At 40.6% G+C, this 19,823-nt stretch overlaps 1 protein-coding gene across 7 annotated transcripts in view; it reads left to right on the top strand.

The window, feature by feature from the left end:
• ltbp1 (latent transforming growth factor beta binding protein 1) overlaps positions 1 to 19,823 on the top strand; it is a 132,830-nt gene that overhangs the window by 13,230 nt on the left and 99,777 nt on the right. For 6 of the 7 annotated variants that reach the window (XM_026190474.1, XM_026190476.1, XM_026190475.1 and 3 more), the window contains exon 3: positions 13,292 to 13,676. In XM_026190474.1, the coding sequence (XP_026046259.1) occupies positions 13,292 to 13,676 (385 nt within the window). Of the gene's footprint in view, positions 1 to 6,413; positions 6,476 to 13,291; positions 13,677 to 19,823 lie in introns of all 7 variants that reach the window. The other variant, XM_026190480.1, reaches the window with a different exon arrangement.

Consider the following 19,823-nt stretch of genomic DNA (forward strand, 5'->3'; position numbering starts at 1 on the left):
AAAGGATACCAAACACAAATTGTCTGATGAAAATGATCAACCTACAGAGGGCTGAATTCAAAGACACCCAAAACATCTTCCGTTGGATTTACGTAAGATGAGCATGGGACCAGACCATGGCATCACTTCCTTAATCCTCCAGGAACTGCCTGCATTCTCATGCCACATGAGACAAGGCATTTTCATACACCAGGAGGAAACCAGGACCTACTGCACTAGCGTAAGGTTTGACCCTGGGTCCCAGGATTTTATCTTAATATGTAATGGCAGTCAGGGTGCCGTTGACTAGCCTGTAGAGGTCTTTGTTGCTCTCAGTGGAGATGCCTCCCCAGAGCGTCACTGACCCACCACCAAAACCAGTCATGCTGAATGATGCTGCAGGCAGCATAACTTTCTCCACACCTTTTCATATCTTACACATGTGCTCAGGGTGAGCCTGCTCTCATCTGTAAAAAGCACAGGGTGGTGGACCTGCCAACTCTGGTGTTTCATGTCCAATGCCAGTCTTGCTCTACCGTCCCGGGCAGGGAGCACAGGGCCTACAAGAGGGCTGCAGGACATCCTCATGAAGTCTGTTTCTGATTGGATTCACACCAGTTGCCTGTTAGAAGTCAATTTGTAAGGACAGGACATTCCTTCTTGCACAAAGGAGCAGATAACAGTCCTTGTAATGGGTTAAAAACAGCTCTATGATGCTCTTGAGGCTGTGCTGGGAGGCACAGCACACCTTCTGACAATAGCACATCACACTCCCGTGACCCTGAAAAGGATAAGCAGAAGAGAATGGTTGGATGGATCCCCTCTTTTGATACAGTTACTTTGAGGGAAAAAAGTATCGTTTTTGGTGATAGCCAAAACATTAATGATGAGTTTTTAAAAATCATGTTATTGCTTTTTTATTAGTTAAAATTTCAAGTAACTATAAGGAAAATTTGAAGGTTGACTTTAGCTTGAATAAAACTAAGAGGACTCATTGCAGTCCTAACTTGATTATGAGATGGATAAAGATGAAAAAATAAGATTAAAAAGGTAATTGCTACGAGAGACTTAAATTTGTTTTTCCCAGAATGTTTGAGTCCCTATCTCAGGCAGGTTGTTGAGGTCTTTTCAGAAAAAAAAGCTTCTGTGATTACCACCTCACTGAGACTGAATAGAAGGGGATATGGGAGCAGTTCAGGATCCCTTTTAAAGGCACTAGAAAATATATTCTAATCATTTGGAACTGTCACAGTGTTATTATTTCTATTTGTTCAGTGTGCTGTGATGTTGATATTAAAAACAACAACAACAATCTTATATCCATAAAATCTGTAGTCCTTGATGGTTTTAAGGACCTCTTGGTCTTCTTCTCCTAGTATCTCATTGAGCTGGCAGCTTTTCTGTTTTGTATAAAAGAAATACTGCAAAAATACTGTATTAATAGGCCCAGACAGCCACTCGCACTGTACCCAGAAGAAGCAGGCGACTCGCTGCCCTGCACTGCATGGTGGTAAAGGGGTATGGCCAAGATGAGGGATGTTGATGTTACCGTCTCTTTAGTACCAGTCTTTCAATTTTTTTTACTGCTTTTATTCCCATCAAAAGGATACGATTTGTTTGCTTGCCAGTGATGTGTCTGCGTTGGGCTTAACAGCTTATATCAGCTTGGACTTGAAGAGTTGCAGCATGTGGGTGGAGAGACTGCTTTTGTTTATACAGGCACAGGAAACACTGCAAACCCACAGCACAATGACCAATAGGGGACATTCCTCTGGTGGTTTGGTATGCAGTCTCTGTAATCTGTTCATAGGAGGTCTCATAATCACATGCTGAAGTTATGATGCAATTGACAAAGCAATAGTTTATCTTTGGATTGATAATTCCCACCTCAAAGCAAACTTTAATGTTTTTCTGCCTGTGCAGGATATTGTAGTTGGTAAGTAGTGATTTGTTTTGCTGTATTTTTTCTCCGTTTCTATACTGAGATAGGCTGTGAGGCATACATTTCCTTCTTTTAGATTTGGAGCAACTGTGGAATACAATTCCCATGTATTAAATACATGGTTTAAATAGTTTGCACCAGCTGAATCAATATTTTTTATAGCTGTGCATGCCTTGTGCAACAGCCACAGTTTATTTGTGGCCAGTAGGGTTGGGTTCAGAGAGGAGGGTCGCTCTTTAGATCATAGCTTCACATTCTCATTCATATGGCAGACAGGGCGAAAACATTATGCAAATGCCCTCCCACCCCCAAAGCAACCACACAGTAATACGTGTGACATTTAAAGTGTCGCCTCTGGATCTGCTTACTACTCTGTGGCTGAATACAGCCTGTAATGTATGAAGGTATTACGCACCTTTCTTTTAAATTATGGCTTAATTTTCATTTGGAGGCTTCTCCTCTCCTTTCATATTCTGAGCAGGACTATTTATGTCATGTAAATGGAGTTATTTCATGTTGACATGACAAAGAAGCTCTGTGAATGCTTAGAAAAGTGTTACTATTACCACTTTTGGCTGTTTGCTGAATGAAAGTCAGCATTCTGTTTTTGATGTTTGTGTTTGCTCACCTACCTTGAGCAAGTTAGCATTGGTTAAATCAATGATGACATATGGAAGACTGCTGTGCATTTTAATCTGGCAAAACTATAACTACTGTATGCCAGGTGTCTTACAAAAACAGGGTGATCATTGTAGGTACACCTGAGTGTGCACTGTATACTCAACAAAACAGACTTGGATGCAACAAAGCTACCAAAGCTGGATACGTTTATGTGGTTAACTACAGCTAACCCCATTGCGTATTACTTTACAAAGCTAGTGTAACGTTAGCTTTGTTTTGGTTAACTGTCAGTTAAAATCAACACTGATACTAACATAAATTACTATCATAGTTCCTATCTGCTGGCAAATTTGTCTGACAAACCCCACTCAGACATATGGTAGTGTTAGAAACCCAGACATGTCACATCTTCCCTAAGAGTTTTGTTATATTATCTGATGTTATCTACTCAAGATTGTAATTTCCTGTGCTTGGAATTTATCAGTGTTAGCAGGCACACTAGTGTTAGCTAATACTAGCCATAAAAAAGACCGTTCAGGTTTGGATCCCCGTCCCTTCTTAGTAGGCAGGAAGCTGGCTAACCTTAGCTTGCTTGCTATCTAACAATGTTACTACTAAAAATATTATTATTATATATTATAATATCTGAAGCTACGATTCCTTGTTTTGTTGTTCTTACTGAGAGACTCTGTTCTTTAGGGACACTGTTGATGTTATTAATGGAAGGGAAGATGCCATGACTTATTAGTCAGATAATCTAAGAAATTTGTTCTTCAATTTTATTTTTTAGTGGAAAATCCTTCCACCATCCAACTGAGGCAACTGTAAGAGTCAAGAAAGTTCAATTTAAAAAAAAATTATGCTATACATTAAAGAAGCCACCAAACAACCATGTAACCCCAATAATTATCAGTCAGTTCCTTGTGTTCTTCCTTGCTTCCAATAAGTGACAGAAATTGGACAAACACGAATGTTGGGTATTTAGTTACTGCTGCAGAGCAGTGTTTCTCTTTGTCTCTTTGGCATTCGTGGCTGACAACATGTGATTCTGCTACACAGGAATCATCTGATTCAGGCGGAATTATCAGGAGACATTCCGATTAGTCTTCCTCTCTGGATGAAAACAAATGTCTGCAGATTATTGAATTGCAGGGCAGAATAGTGCTTTGTCAAGTCTGCTTGAAGTAAACATGTTACGATTACCTCATTCAGAAAATAGCTTTGCAAAATTTTAGAACTGCTTAGTTTACTTTCTGGAAGATAGCAGCCAGACATGAGGGTAAATAGTGGGTACTTGACTTTGTGTTAAAGTATGCTGATAGCAGGTTAAAATGAAATGTATCTGTTGTCATGTTTCTATTGCCTATTAAGACAGAGTGCAACATGTCCGGATGTCCAGAATAAATGGGGCCCTGTTAAAACAAAATCTTGGGGTGAACATTTTCCTCATTTGTCATTGTGTTTTTATTTTAATGGAAAGGGTTGAGAAAACAGTTAAGAAGAATTGTAGGTCTTGATTGCAGTATAAATTCTAATTGACTGATTGCAACACAATACTTTATTAGGAATGTCACAGCATCACTTTACTGCATTTTGATTTCAGGCATGAAGCAAGTAGCAGTAGAGAATTTGTAGCAGCAGCATCTTGGTATTAACTGTTGTGTTCCCTCTCATAAATACTTAATGGCCCAATCAGTATGCATTAACAGAACGCTTGTGGCTTCACTGTAAGAAAAAATAAGCGGTGTTTTATTTCAATTAAGACATATTAGATATTTACAAAGATCAAGATAAAATGTTTTTTTTATTTAAAATGTATAAATAACTATTTTAGCCATTACCCTCTATTCACTCTTCCTATATTTATTGAGGAGTATCTCACAAGCACCACTGCAGTGGGCAAGTCCACAGTCATGGAAATGAGGAATGTTTTCAGGTCTTTTCACACAGGTGATTTCTTCTTCCCACTGATGGAAGGGCTTTCAATTTGTCATTTTTTTATTCCCATTTCTGCTTTCAATCGCAGTAGCAGCTAACTGCTCTAGCAGCTTCATCCACTGGAAAAAACCCAAACATACACTCAGCGAACTGGGGTATACAAAAATACCCACCCATGCCCCCTGCTTCTTAACGAGGGCAACTCCAGATTGGAACAGTCCAGCCTCTCTCCACCAGACTCCAAACTGTGCATTGAGGTGAGCCTGACTGTATCTGATCAGTGTCTCTCGACCTCATGCACCACCAGGACCTCCACCTTTGACTGCCTCTTGAAATGCTTTGCAACCAAAGCCTCTTCCGGCCCCCCGTGCATGTGATGGGCCTATAGGAGAGCAAGCTTATGTCTCCTCCATTGGGCTAAGACCTTGCAATCAGGTGCTCTCCCTTAAGATCCACGGGTTGGCACTGGTAACTCTATCCTGGGTAGGAGGAACTGGTCCCCTGATAAGGTTCGGTTGTCATATGGGATAACTTTAGCTTTTAACAGAAAGAGTGCTGTTTTAACTTATGGAATATTTCATGTGCCATTTGGCATATTCTCTGATCCCTATTTTCTAAACTTTGATATTAATATATTGGTAATTGTACCTAGCAGAGGGCAGCCTACAAGTACAAGTCAGCCAAGAGCTAATGAATTGTTCCTTAGCTTTATGAATATCTTTGCCTTTTCCCAAGAAGCATATTGATCTTGCATCTGCTTGAAAAAGTAAAGTGACTGTTCCTTCTGTGTTGAATGTTCATTATATGGTGCTCTTGAAACATGCATGTAGAATTACTTTGTGTTTTTGACAAGTCTATGTGTAAGCAAAGATGTAGCTAATCTGACAGTATTAGCTAGCACGTTGTGTTTATCCTGTTTCAGACCAAACAACCATTTATGTTTGTGAACCTGCAGGATTTCAGTTTCAGCAAAAACGAAACCCTTTGTTACCAGAAATGACTGACCTGACCTGATGAGCAAGGCTGTTTTTACGTGTGAATTTGTAACATTTTCAGAAGAATCATGTCAGGAAATTTTTGAAGGCTGTCTTTCGAACATGTCACATTACACATTAAGTTCGTGTGAGCGATCTGCCTAGATAGCTGATTTGCAATACACACCTGACTTTTAGGTTTGTATAATGGCCCAATGTCTTATGACACAGACTTAAACTTATTGTGGTAGCACTTTGATCTGACTGCACTGAATCCTTATGTTCTCAAGTGTATCTTCTAAGACAGACACCTGCAGGGGATTCCTAGAAAAGGTTGTGTGTTTTCGTACTGACAGGATTCTGTATAGCACAATGTTGAGCGATTAGGGTACAACCACCATTTGTACCCAGAGATCCCTAGCTGGCTTTGTTCACATGGTAACATGGCTATCAACACCCACTAAACAGCTGTAGGTTAGAATTGCTTTCTGTTAGTGTTACATCAAACCAAAGTGCATTTAGTGCATTACGCTAACTTATTCGGATTGTTAATATAACAGGGATTCTTTAGTGTTATTGTTGGCCAACAGAAAGATAGGGATTAGAGAGGCCAATAGATTCTCAGCAGACACTCTTATCTGAGCTAATCTGAATTTGAGGGCCAGCAGTGACTCAGATAATGTGGAATTCAATATCTCATATATCGATGTCATATCTTTCCACTGCTACCTGCTTCTGAATTCAGTGAACATCTGTCCCAGCCACATACAAGGTTAAACAGGCTCTAGCACTTACCCATAAAATCTCAGCATTTTTTTTTTCACTTGGGAATTTGTAGTTCCTGCATCAAGGCAGAGACACAAAGAAAGTCATTATGCCTCACAGTTTCTGCCTCTCACCTTGAAACCATACAACATGAAAACAGCAGCACACACAACGAATAATTTCTACTCTTACAGACCCCGGCGAGGATATGAAGGGGCTCTCTGAACACCAGGCCCAGCGTGGTTTGATCAAAAGGGTGAGGACATCAGCATGACTATTTCCTGTCCCCAGCTAACGAGTAAATTACCATCACTTATTCCGTCACTCTTGTCACAGACCGCTGCTCTCATGTAGCTGACCTCAGAGAAAGAGCGAGAGAGAAAACTATTTGCAGAACAGATGGCAGCCTTTGCTCCAGGCCAGTGAGGGGTGGGGGAAATGAAAACTATTTATGCTAGTCAGAAAAGAAAGCAAAAAGCTTCACCCAAACTGGAAAATTAACTGTGGGGTTGTTTCAAAATACTAACATAATTCAGCTTCAGGGGAGAAAGGACAGCAATGATGTAATCTGTGAGGTAATCACTTTATAGAAGATGGGTGTAACTCGACTGATATTATATGGTGAAAGGGAGTCCACACTTCTTTGGGCTGTGGTTGTTGGAGTATAAATGTATTGTGGATATCCTGGATTTAGTGCATTTCAGTGCTGCTAAAGTTTGTGCTTAACCTAAAACGATACATCTTTCAACTTTAACTTTTTTAGTGTTAGGGCTAAAATAAGAGTGTAGAAGTAATCAGTATATGTACAGATGATCAGAGCTTGATCACAGAACAATCTGTTGATTTTAAAATAACAGTCTCGTTCATTGCAGCTAAAAGTAAGTCTTGCATTTAATTAAGTTTGGGGTGTGGCTGTCCAGTGTTGTGAAAGACAATTTTAAATCCTTCCACAAGGGGTGACCATAAGGGGGGACTTGCATTACTAACTTGCATTGGAGCTTTTCAGACGGTTTGTGAGGGTGAAAGCAAAAGAGTGCTTGCTGTTGCACGGCTGAACAATGTAGAAAGTGTAACGAAGTATTCCCAAAAAAGCGACTTCAAACTGTATGTCATCAGTGAAACTGCATCATATCCATCATGTGAGGAGGAAATGTGTACAGATCTCACTCAGTATATTAGCATTGTCGTGAGCCACGTGGATGACCACACAGGGTGTATGTTGTCCTTGTTGCAGGAGATGTCTTTCAGCCATCATTTAGTTTCCTTTCATTAATCATTTAGTTTCCTTTCATTAATCATTTTCACCAACCTCAAAACTGCCAATTAGTCTAACAAGCTTAGTGAGGAGGTGACACACCCTCAGGGCCCATGGGGAGAAAAAGAGGGACTCTTTCTGAGTCATTTCTCCTGCTGCTGACACACACACACACACACACGCACACACACAAACACACAAACACACAGAAGCAGTAGAATTTTTGACTTTATAGACAGAATTTAATTAAAGTTATTTAGTTTAGGGTTAGAATGTGGAACTAAGGTTTTCTTTTTAAGTTGGGCAGTGAATAGTCAGATGGAGGTCCAGATGTGTGGCTTATCTTCAGTCAGTTTCCTTTGTATGGTTTATCCAAACATATCTATGCATGTATGTGCATGTGTGTTTGAGTACAGTATGTAAACTTCTGCTATGCTGCCTGTGAGACGGGCTTTGTAGTTGATAGATGGATGCCCCTATCATCTGCTCGGCAAGAATAGTGCCTTGTCTAATTACATGCTTTTGGCTGGTCTCCTTTATAAACATACACAAAGACCTTTAAGCACACACACACACACACACACACACACACACACACACTTACAATTTCATAATTAGGTCAAGTATATAGACGAAAAGTATTTCTAAACTGTCTCCTGAAAATATCAGTTGTTAAGTGACATTTCACATTAATTTCACATTAACAGCTGGTCAGATGTACCCACATGTTCTGTGGTATGCTCAAGTACTTTTGATTTTGTAGTTTTGGATACATGCCTTTACACAGAATTCCCAGTTTGATATGTACCTTGTAGGGGTGCAACGATACACAAAATTCACGGTTCGGTTCGATACTTTGGTATCACGGTTCGATATTTTTTCGATACAAAAAAAATGTTCATGCCTTTTTAATTTGTCATTTATTAAAATTATAAATATATATTTTAACTCAAAAGTACAGTTTTTAAATTTAATGTTGCTGAAACAAAAGTAATTAAAAAAAAAAAAAAAATCTCAGGGCTCTCAAAATTTCAAAATCCCTGGTAGCCCTTCGGGCAGGGACTCTTCCGTTTTTGGTAGCCCAAAATAAATTTAAGTAGCCCGAATAAAAAAGGGAGCAATTTTTTGATTAATGTTTTGTTTCCTTTACAATATTATACTTTAATGTATAATATTGTAAAGGAAACAAAACATTAATCAAAAAATTGTTGAAAAACAAATTACAACATTGTATAAAAATTACAATCATCAACTCAAATACTTGGTTCTAATTGAACAGAAATGTCTATGAACTTGTAAGAACTGTGTAGGACATGAATCAGTCTGTGTCAGATCCTGAATTTGAAATTTCCACTGAAGTTACGGGTAAGAGGCAAGTGGAACCAAGATCGAGGCCATTTGCTTTTTGAAGTTTGCAAAGACTGCTAAATTGTGCCAGTGGTAGTTCACTCTTTGCAACATAGTAGCTGTTCTAAACAGATTTTTCGGGTTTATTTTTAGTATGTTATTTGCAATTGGTGTTTGTTCTGGGAAAGATATTGCAGACTGAGCAATAATGCATTTCTTGCATTTCTCATGCGTTCTAATGTGGGCCTTTCTTAATATGACTGGTCCCAGTAACAAAGGCGCTTGTCGACTCAGAAATCGAGGGAAAACCAACAACACACCCGGCAGAACATTATGTTATTTACACGGGTGCACATAAGTGGTCCGCATGTGCGCATTCGCTGTCAAAATAAAAGACGAGCACCAGATAAGAAGTTGCAGCGCGCGTTTGCGTCCATATAAAAAGCAGTGTTTTTGTCCTAGAGTGGGATTTTCACGGCACATTCTGCACCACATCTCTGTGCGTTCATCATTTGTTTGAAGCCAGCTCACCTCCTGCAACCACTTTTCCGAGAATACACGCTTCTTTTGTGGTTCAGCCTGCTGACATTTCTTTGGAGGTGGAGGAACACCAAAGTAATTGCTTAAAGGAGCTTCTTCGACATCTTTAAGAGTTCTAAACAAATGTCTGTCCTCCTCCAGAAAATCCTATGTATGCAAACACGCGTTGCAACTTCATATCTTGTGCGCGTTTTTTTGTTTTTTTTTGACAGCGAATGCGCACCTGCGGACCACTTATGTGCAGCCCCGGTTATATAGCTCGTCATATTGCAGCCACAGAAATTATTTTGTTCATGAAACCATAACGCTGCACTTTCTTTTTGCCTTATAGTCTGATTTGTCATAACTTTTCTGTTTTGTGGTAAGCTTTTCTTTGGCTGTCACTTCTTCACCCTGACCTGTCTTATTTGGCTCAGCAGAACTAAAATATAAATCCTGCTGCTTTTACACACGCACACATAACGGTCAGCGATTCTCTGCGCGATCAACCTCTCACATGTTTAAGCTGCGGGAGATTTCACTTGTCATGTTTGCATAGTAAGCTAACGATTGATAAGACGATGTCAGAGGAATTGGTGCGCAAATGATCGTCACTCACCAATCAGTGCTGTCGCTCTCTATACACAATTCGCACGATTGCAAAGTGAAAGCAAAAAACAAGCGCAAATTCAAACGCGATTTCAATATGTCACATATTGACAGTGGCTCACCGATGCCAATGACATAATTACCCAGCTACATTTCCGAAAGAATGCAAAAGCATTGACATATATTTTTCCTTCCTACAATAGCCCGAGGGGCAGGGCAGAGATAGATTTTGGTAGCCCGACTGAAAAAATCGCTAGCCCTGGGACGTCAGGCAGGCGATTTTGCGAGCCCTGTATCTGATTGAGGAATCACTCATCTTTGGAAAAGAGAGTTTATTACAGAGAAATGGCTCTTTCCAAAATAAAAGCTATACTATCCGCTTCTTCTGGGCTATATTCTCAGCAGCATATTGTAGCGGGTCAGGGCTGTTCGGGGTTCTGTTTGTACAGTTATGTTTTGTTTATGTTGCCATAGTGACGGGTGACGCCCTCTCGCTGCGACGGTGTGTCCTTCCGGGGTCAGAGGGCGCCCTGTGTGTTGTTGTTGTTGTTGCTGTGCGGTTGCCGCGCTGAGCAGTTAGCTAGCGGCAGTGTTCTTCTGCAGATGTCAATAAACGGCTGTGCTCCCTGGCTAGCTCACGGGAAGCAAGACCAAACGATACCTCCGTCTCCTCCTTGTCTGAGCTCGCCACAATATTAAACATATCAGGTCCCCATAAGGAGAATCATGTGCTAACGGCTGTCTAAATGACTCGGGTAAAGTTAGTAGCATGCTTGTTGTTTTGTCTGCTTCCACTTGTCTTTGCACTAGGATGATGTCGGCGTAAATTAGCAGTCATATTCGTTGTGTTCCCACTAGTGCTGTCAGCATTAATCTCGTTGAAATGACGTTAACGCCACAACACGGCAAATCTCCGTTAACGAGCTACCCCTGATCGCCTGTGCGTGGGGCTAGACGGCCAACACGTTAACGAGCTAACTGCGCTAACACACTAGTTCCCACCCATGTAATTGAGCATTGCATGGCACATCGAACATACTGTTTTACTTTAGTCCATGACGCGCTTACCTTCAGGGTCATACTTCACATGAAAACCAAAATAATTCCAAACGCCAGATCTGAATGAGGGTGGGGGAGGTTCAATTTGCCATGTTGCAAGGAGAGCTTAACTTCTGTCTCGCTAGCTTGCCCTTCGCTCTTCCTTCTGACTATGCTGTCTGTGGCTGTATCCCAATTCAGATTCTGCAGCCTTAAAGTACGCAGCCTCAACGATCCTCAAGGGCCGCATACTTAAAGTAAACTTCCGCTAAGGCCGGAAGTGCGAGGCTTGTGAAATGGGACGGTCTAGCCTCCGTTGCGCTGCCCAGGTTGCCTAGCAACCATGATACTAACAGCTGGAAACGTGTCGTACAGCTTTGTTTGACAGAAATGAAGGAGAAAATCTTTTGTTCATTTGTTTGTTTCTTTCTACATGAGCTTTGATCATTCTCTGTAGGATTAAGCTCAGCTATTGAACGGCGTATATTTTAAAGTAAAGGCTTTAAAACCAAGTTAGTACAAACGTCACTAATGTCACATAACTTTGCCGACATGTGGCCAACAGTAATGTTTTAATGTTCTTCGTTATTAAACATTTGCACATAAATAAGTGACATAATATTCAGTACTTACTTAAAGTTTACTCTTCGGGCGCCCCTCATCTGCCGTTTTTTTTTTTTCCGGCAAAATTATCCACACGCACCGCTGCGCTATGCATTCTGGGATATGTTGGGCCACGAAGTCTACACTGCCACAGCCTTAAAATTCAGGGAAATGAAGGACGCAGTTCAGGGCCGCATTTCGAGCAGCCTTTGAATTGGGACAGCCTTCGGCGCGCCGCTGTGACGTAATCGGTCTTGAAATGCGGCCTTTAAGGCTGCAGACCCTGAATTGGGATACAGCCTGTGTTGAGCGCTCAGTGGATCTGCGCTCGACAGTGCAGCCTAGGCGGAGTAATCGAACGCAGATTCACTGAGCGCTCAACACAGACAGCATCGTCAGAAGGAAAGTTGATAAAATAAATTACAAATTTTGTATTGTTCGATACATATGCGTACCGAACCGAAAGCACTGTATCGAACGGTTCAATATCGATACAAGTATCGTTGCACCCCTAGTACCTTGTTTTTGGAATAATGGTTTCTCAGTTAGAAAGAGGAAATACAAAAAAAATCCACTTTTAAATTAATTTGTTTCAAATTACTTTTTAAGCATGTTCATGGGTCAAATTCGTTGGTATCACAGAAAATTGCTAATACAAACCAAATGTGCATGTGATGTGTATTTCACTTGGGATACTGAAAAGCACATTATATGTGCAGGACATTTATGTAGTCAAAATAATCCCTGTTAGCAACAGTTTAGGCCAAATGCTGTTTCTCACATTTTTTTTCTTTGTCTTATTATTATCACCCGTGTTTTGTTACCCAGCTGTGTTCCCTTCCACTTCCCATACCTGCCTGAGTGTATAGAGGTGTTTTCTCCTCAGTGTTTGTCTCAGCATCTGCGCGTACGAGTTCCCGGTAAAGCCTGGGTTCCTTTGCCTTGTGGGTTTTGTACTTCTTGGACTGTTTCCACAACTTTATTAAAAGGTGCATTTTGAGTTAACTGTCCTGTGTTTCTCAGGCCCATGCTTCATGACAGGGTAAGAGTCATAAGATGACTTGTTTCAGACAGTTTATGAACTGAGAGTCCATCTTAAGGCAAAGCATAGGCTAAATAAAGAAATAATGGGTCAAATAAAAATAATTTGGGGGGATACATTTGCAAGCAAGCAAGCAAGGATACATTTGCTTAATTATAAAGAGACTAAAAGAGAGGAACAAAAACATTTCAGCGTACACTCCTGGACTGCTGTGTCAAACTGTGCCCCTCAATGCGTTGTCAGAATAGATATGTAATGACCTGTTCACCAGTCCTGCTGTAGGGGTGATGTTTTGGGTCTCCTATAGCAGCTGCGTGCATAATAAATACATTGGTTCTGGAATTATTTTTTCTAACTGGATTCATAAATTGCTGTAAAAACTCTGAGAATATATAATTAAGACAAAAGGCAGCTCTAACTGAACCGTTTGTCATGTGTAACCGCTGTCTATACTAACACTGAGCAGAGACATTTAAATGCTTTACAGAATCTCTGAACAATAGAAGTACATTTAAAATGAAGAAAATCCAAGTCTGTTATATCCATATGCTTTGATGTTCCTTTTTTGTATGGGTGACATCTTTCTATCATCACTTATTCTCAATCTGTCTTTCTGTTTTCCTCTTTCTCTGTACCCTGGACTTCATGTGGTGTCCTAGCCAACTGCATCCCTCAGTGCCATAATGGAGGAATGTGCCTCAGGCCTCAGCACTGTGTCTGCAAACCTGGCTCAGAGGGGAAGGCATGCGAACAGAAGACTGTACCCACACACTCCTTTCCACCGCGGCCTGGGAACGGACCCACCAACGGGCACAACACTGGTCACACAAGCGGGCACACCACTGGTCATACTAATGGACACACTTCTGGCAACACCAATGTACACAGTGTGGTACCCCAGCGGCCAATACCTCAGCAAGTGCCTCCTAATGGTTATGGCTCTGGCCCCTCTCCATCTAACAACATGGGCCAGATGAAACTAACTGTCAAGCCAGCCCCGCAGTTTGTGCGGCCACATTACATACAGCAACACATCCAACAGCAGTAAGTATCTTTGATTCAATCTTTCAATACATTTTTCCATGAAACGTCTTCACACCGCCACATCCCTAATTTGCTTTGGTAATAAACATTAATTTGTTTCCCACATATAGCTCCTATGATAGACAAGCTTCTGGAAGTCATAAACCACATAAAAAAAAATAACAAAACCAAAAATGCATTTATGCATTTGTGTCAGATTTGTAGGCAGCATTTTCATGATGAAATTCTCTCATCACATCCCAGAGATCTTCTGTTGGATTGAGCTCTGCTGATTATGGAGGCCATTTAGTAAATTTATATTATAAAATCAGTCTGAGCTTTGTTACATGGGGTGTTATCCTTCAGAAAGTAGACATGTACTCTGTGGTCATCAAGGTTTCAGCAAGAACAGTCAGGTAGGTGGCGATGATTAAATGATACTCAGTTTGTACTTACAGGTTACAGGTTACAAGTTTTCCAAAAACAGATGTTCTCCTCCTATCTTATGTAGATGCTATACCTCCACCAGTTGGTGGTATACAGGGAGTGCAGAATTATTAGGCAAGTTGTATTTTTGAGGAATAATGTTATTATTGAACAACAACCATGTTCTCAATGAACCCAAAAAACTCATTAATATCAAAGCTGAATGTTTTTGGAAGTAGTTTTTAGTTTGTTTTTAGTTTGAGCTATTTTAGGGGGATATCTGTGTGTGCAGGTGACTATTACTGTGCATAATTATTAGGCAACTTAACAAAAAACAAATATATACCCATTTCAATTACTTATTTTTACCAGTGAAACCAATATAACATCTCCACATTCACAAATATACATTTCTGACATTCAAAAACAAAACAAAAACAAATCAGCGACCAATATAGCCACCTTTCTTTGCAAGGACACTCAAAAGCCTGCCATCCATGGATTCTGTCAGTGTTTTGATCTGTTCACCATCAACATTGCGTGCAGCAGCAACCACAGCCTCCCAGACACTGTTCAGAGAGGTGTACTGTTTTCCCTCCTTGTAAATCTCACATTTGATGATGGACCACAGGTTCTCAATGGGGTTCAGATCAGGTGAACAAGGAGGCCATGTCATTAGTTTTTCTTCTTTTATACCCTTTCTTGCCAGCCACGCTGTGGAGTACTTGGACGCGTGTGATGGAGCATTGTCCTGCATGAAAATCATGTTTTTCTTGAAGGATGCAGACTTCTTCCTGTACCACTGCTTGAAGAAGGTGTCTTCCAGAAACTGGCAGTAGGACTGGGAGTTGAGCTTGACTCCATCCTCGACCCGAAAAGGCCCCACAAGCTCATCTTTGATGATACCAGCCCAAACCAGTACTCCACCTCCACCTTGCTGGCGTCTGAGTCGGACTGGAGCTCTCTGCCCTTTACCAATCCAGCCACGGGCCCATCCATCTGGCCCATCAAGACTCACTCTCATTTCATCAGTCCATAAAACCTTAGAAAAACCAGTCTTGAGATATTTCTTGGCCCAGTCTTGACGTTTCAGCTTGTGTGTCTTGTTCAGTGGTGGTCGTCTTTCAGCCTTTCTTACCTTGGCCATGTCTCTGAGTATTGCACACCTTGTGCTTTTGGGCACTCCAGTGATGTTGCAGCTCTGAAATATGGCCAAACTGGTGGCAAGTGGCATCTTGGCAGCTGCATGCTTGACTTTTCTCAGTTCATGGGCCGTTATTTTGCGCCTTGGTTTTTCCACACGGTTCTTGCGACCCTGTTGACTATTTTGAATGAAACGCTTGATTGTTCGATGATCACGCTTCAGAAGCTTTGCAATTTTGAGACTGCTGCATCCCTCTGCAAGATATCTGACTATTTTTGACTTTTCTGAGCCTGTCAAGTCCTTCTTTTGACCCATTTTGCCAAAGGAAAGGACGCTGCCTAATAATTATGCACACCTGATGTAGGGTGTTGATGTCATTAGACCACACCCCTTCTCATTACAGAGATGCACATCACCTAATATGCTTAATTGGTAGTAGGCTTTCGAGCCTATACAGCTTGGAGTAAGACAACATGCATGAAGAGGATGATGTGGACAAAATACTCATTTGCCTAATAATTCTGCACTCCCTGTAAAGGAAGAGTCATTCTTCCTTTTGTGGAGTTTTGTACAGCAGTTGCCATTTTTTTCCAAAGCTTTTTTCCTTTTCTTGGTTGCCAGGTCAATACATCTTCTCTGAAGAGTCTCGACAGAAGACATGCTACTGACACAAAACATTGAGCCTACTGAAATACATTAATCTTGCTGATATTAGTGAAAAAATCATGTATGTGTGCATCAACAATGAGATTTGTCTTTTATACTTTTATTCAGAATAAAAGAAAAATTCTGTCTTTTATTCTGTTATTCATAACAGAGTTCCATTTTGGGATGATTGCTATCCTCTTTAGGAGTGGTTGAAGTAGATTTATTTCAGCAGTAGTCTTGTCTGGTCAAAACATTGTTTATACCACTTCAAGGTGGATATTGCCGTGTGTGTGTATTTGCATGATATGCAGGATCAATAGAGATTTAAAGAAAAGAATTTTAAAGCATTTGATTGTGAGGAAAGCTATCCGTTTAATTGCTACCAGACCTGTGTCCTCGAAATGGAAAATGTCACCTTTAAAGGTTTTGGAATAAAGAAGCACTGATGGATTTGATAGAGGTTTTTAATTTGTTTGCACGTACAACATTGTTTATACTGATAATTTATGACTGAAGCCTTTCGGGGCTTCATTAGATCAGCTGCACATTGAAGACTGTCTATGAAATGTACAGCAATAAACATGGAAATTTTGAGAACTAAAACAAAATGAAATCCAATCCAATACAAATACATCTAATCACAGCAGTTTGAGCAAACTGTAATATTTGCTGCAGGCAAAAAAACTCAACAAAAAGTTTCTGTTGAGCATCTGGAATTGTTTAACTCTGTGTAGCATCATAATGAAGAGCTGGACCTTTCTCCGGTATGTTCCCTTCAGGACCATTTTGAGCAAATCGCGAGCATTTAATCAGCTTCTTAATCCTATAATTAGAATTTTCTATTGTGTAGAAAAACAACATGCTGTTGTAATTGCTTTTCTTTTTCTTATGTTAAGATATCTCTGGGATTAAATGTGCAGTTATATTCATGTATAGCGATAGAAAAGAGAGTTAACATTAAAGTGGGCTGTGTGTGGCCTGTGTGATGTCAGAGGGGAGGGGAAGCCATCTGCCATGACCGGTTAGGAGTAAGGGGAAGAAAAGAGAGAAAAAGACAAACTGTTGGAGACACTTTAGTAATTACTAATAGTGATGTAGGAGAGACAAAAGAGGTAATGCTCAGTGTATCATGGAAAACCTCCAGCAGCATAACTAATAAAAGGTCTCAGGGACACTTCATCCAGCCCTAACCACAAGCTTTGCCAGTGAAGATGAAATATATGAAATATGGTCCCTTCTTCTAGTCCCTGTCAGCATTCTTGATCAGCTGAATGCTTTTCAGGAAGTTTTAGAGCATCTTGAATTACAGTAGTCCAGCCTAAAAGTTATAAATGCATGAAATAGTTTTTCAGTGTCACTCTGAGATTGAATGTGTCTGATTTAAGCAATATGAAAAAGGCAGTCCTACATGTTTGTTTGATTTGCACATTGGAGGATTTCATTGTTTAGAATCCTGTCCTGTCTGGCAGCTTTTGCAATCAGAATTATTATCTGAATGCATTGTTGTGCTGAACATATTTTTCTTTATCCTTTTGTGTTTTGTGTTCTTTTGCTTATTACGTGTTATAGTATTACAGTGTAAAAGACAGGACAGACAGGGGAAAAAGGAGGGGGAATAGGGTGAAATATAATAAAAGGATAGAGTACAAATAGAAATTCACAATGTATTGCCTACTGCCGCACCTGTAAGAAAAAACAAATATACAAGGGCAGGGCTCTAGAGTGCGACCAATTTGGTCGCAAATGCGACCAAATTTTTCAGTGGTGCGACTAAAAATAAATATTTGGTCGCACAGGTGCGACCAACTGTTCCGGTAACAAAAAAAAAATCTCTGTAACTCTCCGTGTGGTCAACAACAGACACACATTATGCCCCTATCGTGGACTAAACCAATCAGAGATAGTCAGGGGCGGGACCTCTCTGATTGGCCGTGGTCCAGTTGAAAGTGCAGGTGGAAGAGAGAGGTGAGTAGCTTGAATAAAGTGATATCAATTCATTAACGGATTCCACACAAAGACCTAAACACGGAGCGGACCCAACACATCAGAATCAGCTTCGTCTTTCTCGGCTTTCTCACCCGACGGCCTGAACACGGACACGCTGTCGGAGCTTAGCGATTCTTCGGGTCCGCGCTGTGTTTACGTCTTTTTGCGCTGATTCTGAGCTGCAGGTTTTGCCTCTCTCCAACCAAAATTCACCGAGCCTGCAGCAAAAGAAGCAGCAAACTGCGCTTCACATTTGATCAATGTCGTCATGAATTCCCTCTGACTTTTGCTGTTTTGCTTCCACCACGATAAAAATCACACTTCCTGCACAGCTCTCTCTCTCTCTGTACTTCAGGAACAGTTTCCCGTCTCAAATCTGTTTTCTGCATTATTCATTCGCTTATTACCCACCAGTCTAGCGTTGTTTACAGCGCTTTTTCTTTTTTCACTTAAATGACCTCGGACAAGAAAGCCTAATTTCTGCTGTTCAATACTGAAGAAATTTAAATTTCTTAAAATTATGCAAAATTGCAGAATATTTTTAAGGTTATCTGCTATAAAAAGCCAGACCAGGAAAATCTCCTTCATGTTTTCCTGTGTTTTATTCTCAGTTACTTTCACACAAAGGCATCTGCTGTGATTTTCACAATTCTGATGAAGTCTCATGTGTATCAGTACTGATAAATGATCAGAATTATAATATTTCTGACTGTCTGAGGCTAAATTGAATCAAATCAGGACTTTGAGAACCGGAATTGAATGGATTATAGAAATCAGTGATGATACTCAGCCCTAGTGAGCAGCCTAGGCCTGAGAGAAGTGGATGTACTGTAGCTGTGGGTAATAAGAAAAGATGAAAAGAACTATTGATAACTTTTTTGTTAAGTTAAGGCCTGATCTGTCTGAAATTCATAGCCAGTGCTCTGACACGGTGCCATCAATCTTTGAATGCTGAAAAAGCACATTATATGCTGCAGTAAATGCACTGCCCAAGTGTCCCCTCTCCCCACGGCCTTTCAGCAGCAGACAGCAGCAAACAGGTCGTCAGAGGAGGCCAAGATGATGATTAAGTTTTTAACATTTTCTACAATATTGACAAAGCACTTTAAGCACAAGTTTGTTAGTTAATAATTTAGAAATTAATATTGTCTGTATGGACTTCCCCCCCAAAGAAAGTGCACATGTAAAACTGCGGTGTTAAGCGATGCGGTTGAAAAATTTGAGTGCGCCTAACTTTTGTGCCGGTACGCCTAAATTTTTAAAGTTAGGCGTACCGGTGCGCCCATGTCAAAAAGTTAGTCTAGAGCCCTGAAGGAACACAAAAATACAGATACTGTCACAGTCCTGGGTCGTCTGACCGGTGTTTTGAGTTTCCCTGTATTGTCAGTGTTGGGGAGTAATGGAATACATGTACCGGCGTTACATATTTAAAATACAAAATATTAGTAACTGTATTCCCTTAAAGTTACCGTTTAAAAAGGTGGTATTCAGAATACAGTTACTTTGTTGAAATAGATGGATTATACAGCGGTCTCTTCCTGTTTCATATGTTAGGCTGTTCCCTCTCTATTTTTGGTAATTCCACGCCGGTGGAAACAAACAACACGCATTAAGAGGCTCTAATGCCTGGGTCTCAATCTCGCGGCCCATGTCACTTCTACCTCCGCATAATGACGTGAAGAAATATTTTGAAAAATTATTATTCAAAAAATTATTTAATATGAAGGCAATAGGCAAAGTGTTACAGGCATAGCCCTAAAGAATGTAGCTTCATGGGCAGTGTAGTCTGTGCTGCAGGGAGAATGGACTGCCATACCCGTTATGTGTCTGTGAGCGCAAATGAGGGAGAAAAAAGAGTGGAAAAGTACGAGCTGTCACCGACCAGAAACGGGAGATGGAAGCATGTAAATATAATAATAACCACTGCAGCCAAAAAGAGAGCCTGACGAGCCCAGTTGTAAGTA

Source organism: Astatotilapia calliptera, chromosome 13 (genome assembly GCF_900246225.1).
Source record: "Astatotilapia calliptera chromosome 13, fAstCal1.2, whole genome shotgun sequence".
Taxonomy (NCBI): domain Eukaryota; kingdom Metazoa; phylum Chordata; class Actinopteri; order Cichliformes; family Cichlidae; genus Astatotilapia; species Astatotilapia calliptera.